The sequence below is a fragment of the Pocillopora damicornis genome, chromosome 7 (genome assembly GCF_964200805.1).
Source record: "Pocillopora damicornis chromosome 7, jaPocDami1.2, whole genome shotgun sequence".
In the NCBI taxonomy this organism is placed as follows: Eukaryota; Metazoa; Cnidaria; class Anthozoa; order Scleractinia; family Pocilloporidae; genus Pocillopora; species Pocillopora damicornis.
In genome coordinates this window covers 10,739,637-10,751,709 of record NC_142676.1, presented here as the reverse complement: position 1 = coordinate 10,751,709, position 12,073 = coordinate 10,739,637, and the positions used below count along the sequence as shown (strand labels likewise).

The window sequence follows — 12,073 nt, the reverse complement described above, 5'->3', positions numbered from 1 at the left end:
TTCCATTTGCAGTTTTCCCCAAAACGTTATTACGAAGAGTTATGATATCCATGCTATATCTCAATTTATTCCAAAACGATTACATCTCCAAGCGATTAGATGTCTTTTATATAAAACCCATTCTTATCTTTACGCAATCACCTATACCGTTTGAATGTAAATTTCAATCAATTTCTGTAATCTTATATTAGTCATATCGTACAAACATTTCACCGAAAAATCTTCGTAGCATTGTGTTTTGGGAGAAACCTATTTATAAGTCGCATTGCCACGCACTTTCATAGGGCACCTGTTTTGTGCCAAACTTTGTTTTCACTGTTTGCTGAATGTTATTTTTCATCATCATTCTCGTCCTTGTTTCAATTCGTTCAATCCTTTCTTATTCTCGTGATCTCTTCCAATGAGCTATAACTTTTTAGCATAATTATCATTGTCTTCCTTCGATCCTTCTCAATGAAGACAAAAAAAAATAAAACCTTATTGATGTGCGAGCTTATTACAACCAAGAGAAGGCTAGTATAAACCAAACAGAAAAGGAATTTGGAAATAATTAATTTGAGAATTTTTGCATCCAACCATTTTTTTAGCTAGTCTAACTTGGAGTGATGACTATTTACGGTAAACGTTTGAATTTTTGATAATTTTATGGCTATCAGTCAATTTTTGTTCGGTTGAGATTAGAAAAATATTTACGGTTACCTTTTTTATCCCTAACGACGAATATTTGTTTGTATTTTCGTCTAACGGCTGATTTATTTGGCCTTTTTTTTGTCTAACGGTTAGCCTCTTTGAGCCCCTCTTATGGGGAACTCTTTCAACTTTCCCTAATGTGCCTCAGAATAAAAGCTATTTAGTTTACCATGGTTATTGATTGTATTGTACAGTCCGCGGAAGCTGAAAAAAAAAATCGCCTCTCAGTATGAAAATACCTAAACGGTCTTTAAAAGCGTTCAATTTCTTGTTTACCTTCGAACATAGAGATGCTGGTTAACAAGCAGAGCGAGTAGGTTCATGCGAAAATTAAAGCCACCGCTTGTTAGAGTTGTTTTACTCAAAATTGCATTAATATTATCTGCGCAGTAGCATAGATGAAGTGGAGGTGAGGCGCTTCTCTTCTTCATTCAAGAGCGGCTGAACTGATTTCTGGCGCCCTTCCAGATAATTCTTACAGTTGGACTGGAGGACTGCCTTTTCGTCATCCCAAAAACAGCATCGAGAAAGAGTTTTTGATCCTCCCTTTTCCAGATTTCTTAAGTGGTCAATTTGTCTTTACAATTGCGTCGGAAGTGGTTGAAACAACGTAAGCCTGTGGTTTTTCGCACTGCATCATGAAGTGCTTTCTCCCAGTCGGTTATGAAACCTTGCCCTTTTGTACTTAGTACTTCCTTACTCAGAGGATAGACAGGCAAGCATTAAATGTCTTGATAAACTTAAATTTTTCTGATTAGTTTATAACGTCTGCTATAACGTCTCATGAACTGGAGTCGACTTTAATTTTTATCCTGAAAAGATGCACGCACCTCGTCAGGCATCTTACGCTTTTTGCCCTTGCTGAGAACTTGACGGAATTCTACTATCTGCAATAAAAACAACACCTCGCTAAATCATTTTAAAGACATTCAAAGGAACAACTCGATCCGTGAATGTACTAAAACGAATGAGACCTGCAGTTAACTTCAAGCTCTTATGTTTTTCCGCTTGCACTGGATCGGCGCGGCCGAATGGTTTTTTCGACAGTAGCATGATGAACTGCAATTAAAATTAAAAGAGTACTTGGCTAGTTTCTAACATATAAATGCGGTTTCCTGTTATACCCTTCTAGAAAAAAATTGTCGGTCACCAGGATTTTTCAAGTTAACAATAATTACACAACTTTACACACAGGAAATTCACTTACTTGATCGCTGGAAGTGCGATGTGTCACTTTGATGATGAGGTCATCCTTTTTGGAGTCAAAAAAAGTGTCAATGTCAGCGCAAAACAAAACTCATTTATTTTAGCAATTAAAATAGATATCTAACATAGCGCCTTAAGTAATAGTTGACCTGTTCAAATATTTTGCGTTGCTAGTTTCTGACATATACATGCGGTTTCCTCCTATGTCCGTCCAGACAAATATTGTTGGTGAACAAAATTTTCAGGTTAACAATAATGACACAACTTTACACACAGGATGTTCACTTACTTGATCGCTGGAAGTGCTTGTCCCACCATCTGTCACTTCGATGACAGAGGAAATTCACTTGCTTGATCGCTGGAAGTGCTCGTCCCATCATCTGTCACTTTGATGATGAGGTCATCCTTTTTGGAGTCAAAAAAAGTGTCAATGTCAGCGCAAAACAAAATTCATTTATTTTAGCAATTAAGATACATATCTAACATGGCGCCTTAAGTAAAGAAGAAGCACTTGCCGTGAAGCAGTTAGAGTACTCAAGATCTACAGCTGGTCTTACAAGTTATATTAAATGTTTCATTATCCATCTTATTATCAACAAGTTGGCGACGCGTCTTAGGCATTTTGAAACACAGATGTACACACCTTTTTGGAAAAACGTCAACCGAATTGGAAAAAAGCGCCCTTTACGACAAAGCTAAAGTTCAATTATTTTTCCTCAATTTTTCAAAAAGAAACTTTCACTCGTCTTAGTCAGTGGCCTTTAATGGTAGACAAGGATTGAATTCAAGAGCGACGGACTTTTCAAGGATGGGGTGCATGATGAAAAACTATATACTTAAAAATAAACTTTAGCACTTTTTACTGGTTTTCGTGTGTTTTCCTGCCCTGACCTGACAAACGACTCGTCTTTGACTCCGTGTGGACGTGTACACGACAGAGATGCATTACCCGGCGTCATGCTGCAGGAGAATAACACCTTCGTTAAGGGGCTTATTAATTCACCTGGTTTAGGGTTTTAGGGGGAGGGGGGGGGGGAAGGGGGAGGGGTTATGGAGAGTAGCCATTTTCTCGGGTAAAAATTTAAAAGGGGTGCCACTAAAAAAACAATTTTGTTTCAAACAGGGATTGGAGCGAAATAAAATCCCTAAATAATGACGTAACCTTCAAAATTTTTCAAAAACCCAACAGAGTTTGCTATAGTGAAAAGACAGAAAAATATTTTTGACGATAGTTATCAAGTAGGTAAAGGTAAGGACATGCTAAATCAAGAAAAAAAATTGCCCCTTTTCTTATCACCAAATTATAAGGCATTTCCGAAAAGTGGCGATATTATTTGAGAACATTTCCTCAATTCTAGGGGATATACTCAGTAGTAAAAACCAATAAAACTCCTTTACCATTTCCCAAACATTGGGAAGTGGTAACGAGACACTTCGAACAGTGTTATGAATAGCGTGATAACATTTACCTGATTATCACTGCAAAAGACTGGGCCTCAGGTGCTTTAACTCCAGTAACTGTCAAACAGTTCCACAACCACTGACACAAAGCGCGATAGCATTCAAGGGAAGTGGATTCATAAACTTTGAGCTGTCCATTTCCATCTCCTCCACAAGGTTCCGGAAACGAGTGAGTATCCAGTATGAACAATTATCGTGACAGAGATCCAATTAGAAATGAAAAGGGCTCGCAAGTGTAAATCGACAAGAGTGTTTGGCCATTTGCAAGCTCCTTCATTTACTGTTGAAGTGGATCTCTGCTCACCTCAGCCAAAACTCCATCAGCGTATGGCAGTTCTTCTGTAAACTCGGACTCATTCTCTAGATGGTTGTGATCTCTCATAAGTTTGTTGGCATCCAAGACGGTATACAAGGATGACAAGCCACGAATTTTATTTAATTCCAAGGGATAACTAATGATCATCTCCGTTGCAATCTGGGGTATGTCATTCAAACATGTTCCTAGACTGTTCTTGTTACCAGAGGCACCTAACCTAGCGTCGCCCCCCCCCCCCCCCAAAAAAAAATCTGCAAGCTTGCATTCGACAGGACTGTTTTCCCACATGTACATAAATTCTAATTCATCACCGCACACATGAATGTAATGGTCGTTAGTCAAAAGAATGTTCGCCGGTTTCAAGTCCCTGTGTGCTATTCCATCTTCGTGTAGAAACTTCAAGCCAACTGCAACTTCTTTTGCTATTACAGGGACGACATGCTCGAATCCTATAAATTTGTATTGCAAATCGGCGTGAGACAAGAATTCTGAGAGGGAGCTAACAACTCTGTCGTCTTCAAATGGCCGAAAGGAGAATTCGACATACTCAGTCATTAGTCCAAATGGACTAACTGATATCGCTATAAACGACACAATGTTTGGCCATTTACGCGGTTCAAATGCCTTGCCTCCTTTGAGAACTCCCTTTCATCACCTCGGATGTCTCGAGGAACTTTAACCACAACTTGTTGACTTTGACCGTCTTGTTGATTGTAATGCCCAACCTTCATCACACCATAGCTGCCATGACCTATTTCCTCTTGATCTTTGAAATATTCCATTTAAATTGCGGCAGGCCATCAAAAACACTTCTTTGAGGATGCTTTGGTTTGGGCTGTGGAAATTTAAACGACATGTTTTGAGCACAAGCTTAGCGCACCACGCGCTGAGCATACCACAGGACAGGAAATTCAACAAAAAGCGATTGCATTCGTTTGGGGATACGCCAAATGTTAATTGACTGAGACGTGCCCCATGGACTTTCTTGGAATAAAATCGCCATCATTTATGGGTTTTCAAAGAAATGAGAGGGTTTCGAATAACTGATTCATGGCCGATTATATTTATAAGGGATAATAAGACCCAAGAATCGATCGTGGTCATACATGTCGCATGTTATTAATATGCAAATATGACGATCTAATCAAAGTTCATGTAAGTTAACCTCGTTGACCTTAAGTTTTGTGCGCCACAGCAAATGATCTATGACAAGGTAAGAAACGACCTCCATAAAAAGGTATAACAGGACAAATCACAACATATCCAACGTCCCAAAGGTATTGTGGAAAGTTACAAAAGCTCTACCACGCGAAAGAAGATGAACTGAGCTGGTCATGAATTGTTGTCCTTTAAACACATTATTGCTTGAAAAATACTACCGGAGGTCACGCACGATAGCCGCGATCGAAAAAGTGACCTTAAAAATTGCGTTTGAAGCTTTCCGAAAATTGAAAACAGGCAACGTATTCTAGCAGAATACATTAAAACGGCCTTTCGCTCGAAAAGGGTACATCGAAAGCATTATCTGCTGGGCTGACGTAAGTCACTGTTAATTACGCACTCGGTAACTCAGGCCCCGTCCTCACTAATGAGAACAGAAAACTCATTTTTTTTTCTGAATTAAATAGACGGTGTAAATTTAGAAGTGAAAAGTTTACTTATCTATATTCAACGTTTGATTTTGCAGCTCAGTAGCCTGCATATAAACACGTCAAGTAAAATTCACGATCTCCCTAGCTGCAGCTCCTCTAGATTGTAAAGATCACCTTGGCCTCTTCTTTCTCTTAAAATATCCCGTACCAAAAAGTGTTTCGAGGGGTCTTAGGTCTTAGGTCTTAGGTCTTTGGTCTTAGGTCTTAGGTCATAGATCATAGGTCTTAGCTTTTGTGACACCCATCACCGCATGGGTATTGTGGCGAAATTTTCGTTCTTTTAGGACGACGATTGGACGATATATCCCCACATACCAACAAATTTCTCTGCGAGTTTAAGCTGCTTGTCCCTTTGGCGGTGTATTGCACTCTGAGCGCCAGAAGCGCCTGGCACGAGATTAAAACCTGCCATTCGGTCGAAGAGTCGAGTGGGAGGCAAGCCCCAGCACCTCGAGTGATGTTGAAACCGTCTGTGGGAAGCTAGGGTCTTGTTTCTTGAATGTGATGATATTATCCTGAATTATAAATACAACTGTGAATGGAAAAACTAAAAGTTTTAGATAGCTTCCCAAAACACGTTCGGCCGCCATTGCATCATATGCTTATTCCTTTGCCGACGCAAGCTATCCACAAATTGCCACTTTCAACTGGTTTTTTTTCCTCGCAAATTCCGGCTCTCGGCTTAGCCGGTGAAATTGTACTTTTAAAAGATTCTGTTAAGAAAGTCTACAGTTTATATCAGTTAGGCGAAAGAGGAAAGCCGAACTGTCAAATTCAAGCTCGTCCTCTTTCACTTACTTAGTGAGGTGTTAATTTAAAATTATTATTAGCTGTCTCAAAAACACAACCGCTAGACGAAAGAAAAAAGCCGAACTGTCAAATTCAAGCTCGCCTATTAAATGACATAGTGAGATGTTAATTTAGAATTATAATTAGCTGTCAGTAAAACACAATAGAGAAATGAAATATCTTCCAATCACTATAGTGTTGGTTACTTAACACCTTTTTCAATTGGACTCCCATCTTTTAAGCTGAGTAAACAACACCAGGATAGACTCTCACACAAGTGTTTGTTCGACTTTTATCCTCTTATAACTGTAGAAAGAGTTAGAAAGAGTTTTAGTTGTAGACATCTTACCATCTCTCATATTTCAATCTACAGTTAGGTTTGTTTATTACACGCGACTTGATCACATGACATCTTGACCGACAGAATTTATAAAACTATAAGATTTCCATATTTTTCTGTTTTGAAACACCTTTTAGGATAGTCAACGCAACAATCTCGATAGTCTGTAACTGCTTGTAATCCATTCCAATATTTGCAACCATCTCCCGCAGCCATCATAATATTTGCCTTCCATGAAACAGGTAAATATCTCGAGAGATGAAATTATTAGTAAAATGTAAAATTCTCCAATTCATTTTATAACTTTTGATTCTAATTCGTTGCATTAGCTGGTGTTTGGTTTCACTTTTCATACCAGCGAAAAGATGGAAACAAATTAGCATAATCACGTCACGCTGTACATCAAGCCGGATATTTTTTTATTAGGTTTTGATGGTCCACGGAAATGTTTAGTATGTCAGTGGAGAATGTCGTGGTCCATAAGAGCATGAAATAATTAACGATGGAAACAAATTTCCAGAAAGGAGGGCCAGTTCATTGCGTTCCGTGTGCAAATTATCAGAAGAAACTTCTAGAATTCTTTCAGATTGTATGCGTGTTGTTTTGTAAATAACACCGAAACATAGTTTTGCTTGTTGGTGTGTCCCTGTAAGTTACGTGGAATGTCTGTAAGGACCAGAATGTCAATTTTTAATTTTTGATCTTCTCCACACTGTGCGTGGCTCATGGCCTGATTCCACGATAAATATCGAGGAGTCGCCATCTAGTCACCTTTGTTTACTTTGTAAGTCAAGGAGCGTTACCATCATGTTTATGCGACGTTTTAGGACAACTTGAGATCCATGTTCCATCCCGTTTGCTGATACGCCCATCACTGATATGCCTTTTTGGCCCGATTTACTCCTGTATTTTTAGAATTCTTTCTTAAAAACTGGGTGGTCTAACCAAAAATAAACTTTGGCTTGTAGCGACACAGCTATTTTAGAAATATGCCCTGAATCCTTTTCATGGGCAAAAAAAAAAAAAAAGGAAAAAAGGAAAAGAAAACCTTTACTTTCGACGGGAATTCGAGAGGACTGCTCTTAGCGACAGCGGCACTCAATGTATGGTTGTGACTTATATAGCATTCAGTAAGAAAAAAAATACTAAATCCTATCTACTTAATCAGTTATTTAGTTTTTTTTTTCGTCTCTTTCTTTGCGTGTTATCCGCCCTTTGCGCTGCCTCATGCTTGCCTTCCATCGACTAAAAAAAAAACGCAAGGAAATACTTCTTTTCTGCATGTTATCATAGTTGAGACTGGAGCTGTACTCGCGGTGTTATAGTTTACTAAGTCTCATTAACATAAAAGTGTAGTAGTTTAACTTTCCAAATTTTGAAATAAAATGATATTAATTTTGTATCGTTAAAGAGAGAGCGCTTTTTAGGGAAGCGTTTTTCAGGAAAGACTAAAAAGATATAATAACACTGTTGTACGCCCCTGAGATCAAATTTGCATTTAAGAAAAAGATGTGGTATTTACTAACTTCTTTAATACGCATTACCCTAGCAGTTTTTGGAAGAGTTGTGATTGAATAAATAACGGAACAAGTTATTTGCTAAATTATAAAAAGGGTACCTTATTAAAAAATTGTAACAGACGTATTTAGCTATTCGCTGAAAATGCTCCATTGACCCGATTATCAGAAAAGAACACTGCGGACCACCGAGTAACAGACGTTAGACGAGGTCTGTTTTCTATAGATGCGTTCCGTTATTTGAATGTGCCTCGAGTTGGATTTTTCTCGGTGCGCGACGACTTGGAGTGTACCATGAGATGCCTTCAACATCCTTCTTGTATTTCTGTGAACTTGGCCCTCGAAATAAGACTGTGGTGCGAGTCATTGTCATCTGATAAGTACAGCAACCCCAAGGAATTCAGACAAAACGAAAGCTCGTATCACTATCACATCGTGGTAAGGACTCTCTTCTGTGTTTTTTCATATTTCAAAACAGCCTGTCCGGGGAAACACTCTATAATATATTAATTGCAGCCTTAATTAAGGAAACGTCATCAGAGAAGAATGATCAGTAACTTCTCTTGGGATTAAAACAATTACCCGCTCCTTCTTCTGGAGTGAACGTTTGTCTTCCCCCAAGACTGGATGAGATGTGCTTTTTCCGATTATCATTTCACTCGTTCTCATTTCATTTGTTCATCCCCTCATATTCTTAGATATACCAACCACGACCTAACTCCACAGAAAAAAACGATCTTTGAATCGAATGGCCATTGTATAAGTTTCTCTTGAAATATGAATATTGTGAATATTGCAAAAGCAGTTCATGTGTGACTTTTCAACACACTTGCATAGTACGCTGTTTGGGCTAAGTCGTGTCATATTGAGCGTGAAAGTTCTTTTTTTATCTCTCTCTTTCTTTCGCAAGAACATGTGTGCTGAAAATCCTTGCGCGAACAACGCCACTTGTCGAAGCAGTTTTACAGACAAACTTTATCAGTGTCTATGTCCTCCTGGATACAAAGGTCCGAGGTGCCAAACAGGTAAGCAAAAAAATCCTTTATATCGTTAGAGTGAGATCTTCAATTCAATTATTAAGAAGCATTCAAGTCGTACAGTAACTACATGAACATGTGAGAGAGAGTGAAAGAGAGAGACAAACAGAGGAAAGTAAACTGTCATGCTGTTTTCTTAAATCTGAAACTGGCGTCTAAGATTTGAAAAGTAATTCTAATTGTGGATAAGTGAATTAAAATATAACTACAATGAATTTACATACGAATACATTTGATTTAGTATTAACGAGATTAAAACGAAAAGCAAGTGATTACTTGCAATTCCACCTGACCACTAATTTATCTGTTTGTTTTCTTCGCTTGCTGTTTCTTTTGTTGTCTTCAGACATCGATGAGTGTGCTGAAGGGATTCACAATTGCAGTCCCCATGCCTTTTCCAACAATACCGAAGGGTCTTATTACTGCACATGCAAGCCCGGATTCACTGGGAATGGCCGAAAATGTAAAGGTACATGCAAGCGTTAACTTTTGTACACATTAAGCCGAGAGGGGTTCCTATGAAAGAACTTTCTGACGGAAATGTCACTGCACTGCAGTAACCCTAACGCCTAACGCAAAGCACATAGCAAACGGCGCATGTTTGAATTCACATATATATGAAATCAGACAACTCTTATGATAAGAGAGAAGAGTAGTTCGTGGGTTGATACCATGAAATTTGGGCATGAAAAAGACCAGAATGATCAATCATTCTTTCAACACAAATGCATTAGTTACTTGGAGAGCCATCAGTTAATTAGCAACTTTTAAGACCGAATGGAAATTATTATTATAAATGATCAGTGACACGCTCTACCGACCTCTCCTCTTTTAAAGGATTTAAAGTAACATGCGTGCGTGCATGCTACCCAAGAAAGTCTTTTAGAAAAGATGTTTCATTTCAGCTAGGAAGCTGAATTATAATAATAATAATAGTAATAATAATAATAATAATAATAATAAAACCACTACAACATTACAGAGACAATATAATTTTATAATTCTAATCAAAGGTACTTTTAAACTACTTCCAGGACCTACTTCGTGTAAAGAAATTCATGACAAGGACACGTAAGTAGAATTGATATTCGGATATTATTTATGCAGTATATCAAATATTCCGCTTGCCCGCAATTAGTTTAAGCCCATCACGCCACCGGATATATCCCAATTTTTAAGCCACATTCTATACGCGAAGAAAGTGCGTTTAAATTCGATTCACTTACAGAAGTGAAAAATATCCTTTGCTCCCAGACACCTGTTCAATTCCAGGATAAATAACAAAGCATTGTTGCTGCGAAGGCTGTTGGTTATATTCTGCAGTTATTGACGTCGTCTTTTGCTGAAGGAGTTTTCACTTGCCTATTTGTTGAATCAGTATCATTACCACTCATTATTTTTGCTATTGTCATTTTCATTGCCACCGATGTAGCTATGATAATTATTTTTATAAGCTCAAGATTTATTTCACCATCATTGTTTTTATTACTAGTTGTATTTTTTTTTTTATTCAAAAGATCTAATATGAGTGGTGTGGTTACCCTTTTTGTTGACTCTCAACCGTTGTCCGTTTTCTGTCACATGGGAAATTTTGGGTGTGGAGATGGTGGATGGACGCCAGTCATGAAGATTGACGGCAGAGAGGTGCATAATTTATTAAATCATTCATTTCCTGTATAAACACTCTCTCTTTCAAAACGTTGCGAGTTAAAAACGTGCGTGTTACATATGAAAGCTTTCAGGTGTCTTTCATCGAGGAGGTACTACATGAAGAACAGACCTCGTTCAAGACTTGTTGTGTGCAGTGACTATTAAAAAAGGATGAAAAAGAATGTGTAAAAATATCCTAACATATTTGTCTCTCGTATCATGTAACAGCTAGATAAGAAATACGTACCATTAAGATCATAATTCGGTTAATGGAAAAAAAAATGATTCTGCTAACTTTTAGATAAACACAGGTTCAGATGATAATTCTAAAGACGGCAACGATAGTACCAGTTCATTTCGTTTCGTTACCGTAAATCTTAAAAAACTAAATAAACACAATGATAACAAAAATGATGATTATGTTGATCAAAGATCAACTAACAATACTTCTCCTTTGAAAAAACGTCATTTTAAGGGTGAAAAAAAACTTCGGGATTACTGAATTTGTCTATGTGATGAATATTACAGAAACAATAACGGAATTATCTTAATCTTCTTCAGACCACGTTTCACTATTATGCACCTTACTGGAGTAATGATAAAGAATTCAACCTTGCCGGAGGAGAAACTGGGTTCGACGGACAGGAATCAAAGCTACCCACCTACTTTTGTTCTTTTGTTTAGTCCATATGGCTGAAAGGAGTTTAATGTTCTTTGCCAAAAAATCTCTCTTTCTCTAAGAACTTCTTTCTTTTTGTCAGTCTCTAAATGATCTTTTCTGATTTGCTCTATAATGGTTATGGTAACATTATTGTTAAAGTCGTGAGTTCGTTTGTTATGTAAAAAGTGTTCCGTGAGTTCGCAGCTACTCACTCCCTTTTTAATATGGTTTCTATGATTGTTTAACCGTAGGTTAAATGCAGTTTCGCTTTTACCAATGTATTGAAGTTTGCAAATGTTGCACTCGATTATGTAAATGATCCATGACGATTGGCAGTCCACTGTATGAAATATGGTATAGGTCTTGTTGCTATTGGGACTGGTGAAAGTTGTGGTCTGGTTGATCTTTTTACACCAACTACACTTCGTTCTTTCACATGCTCTACATCCCTTTGATATCAAATTCTGAGGTGTTTCATTTACAAATCTTGAAAGAACAAGTCTGTCTCGTAGACTTTTCGGTCGTCGGTAAGCTACTAAAGGTGGCTTGTTGAAGATGAGTGATAATCTTTCTTTTGATTTGAGAAAGTTCCAATTCCGTTTAGCAATTTCTGCAATAAATGTGGTATGGGGGTTGAATGTAGTCACCAGAGGAATTCGATCTATTGGTTCACGTTCTTTGGTCTGTAAACATTCCTCTTGAGTCAATGTTAGCACTTTCTGCATTTCGTGGAGAACTTTGCGTTGTGCATAAC

The 12,073-nt window shown here is 37.8% G+C and overlaps 1 protein-coding gene across 1 annotated transcript; it reads left to right on the top strand.

Moving 5' to 3' along the window:
• The first annotated feature begins 8,884 nt into the window (after nucleotides 1-8,884).
• LOC149042518 (putative skeletal organic matrix protein 5) lies at nucleotides 8,885-11,342 on the top strand. The gene is made up of 5 exons (XM_089213606.1): nucleotides 8,885-8,996; nucleotides 9,355-9,477; nucleotides 10,043-10,079; nucleotides 10,526-10,652; nucleotides 11,220-11,342. Exons 1-5 carry the CDS (start codon nucleotides 8,885-8,887, stop codon nucleotides 11,340-11,342), a joined length of 522 nt encoding a protein of 173 aa, XP_089069732.1.
• The last annotated feature ends 731 nt before the right edge of the window (nucleotides 11,343-12,073 follow it).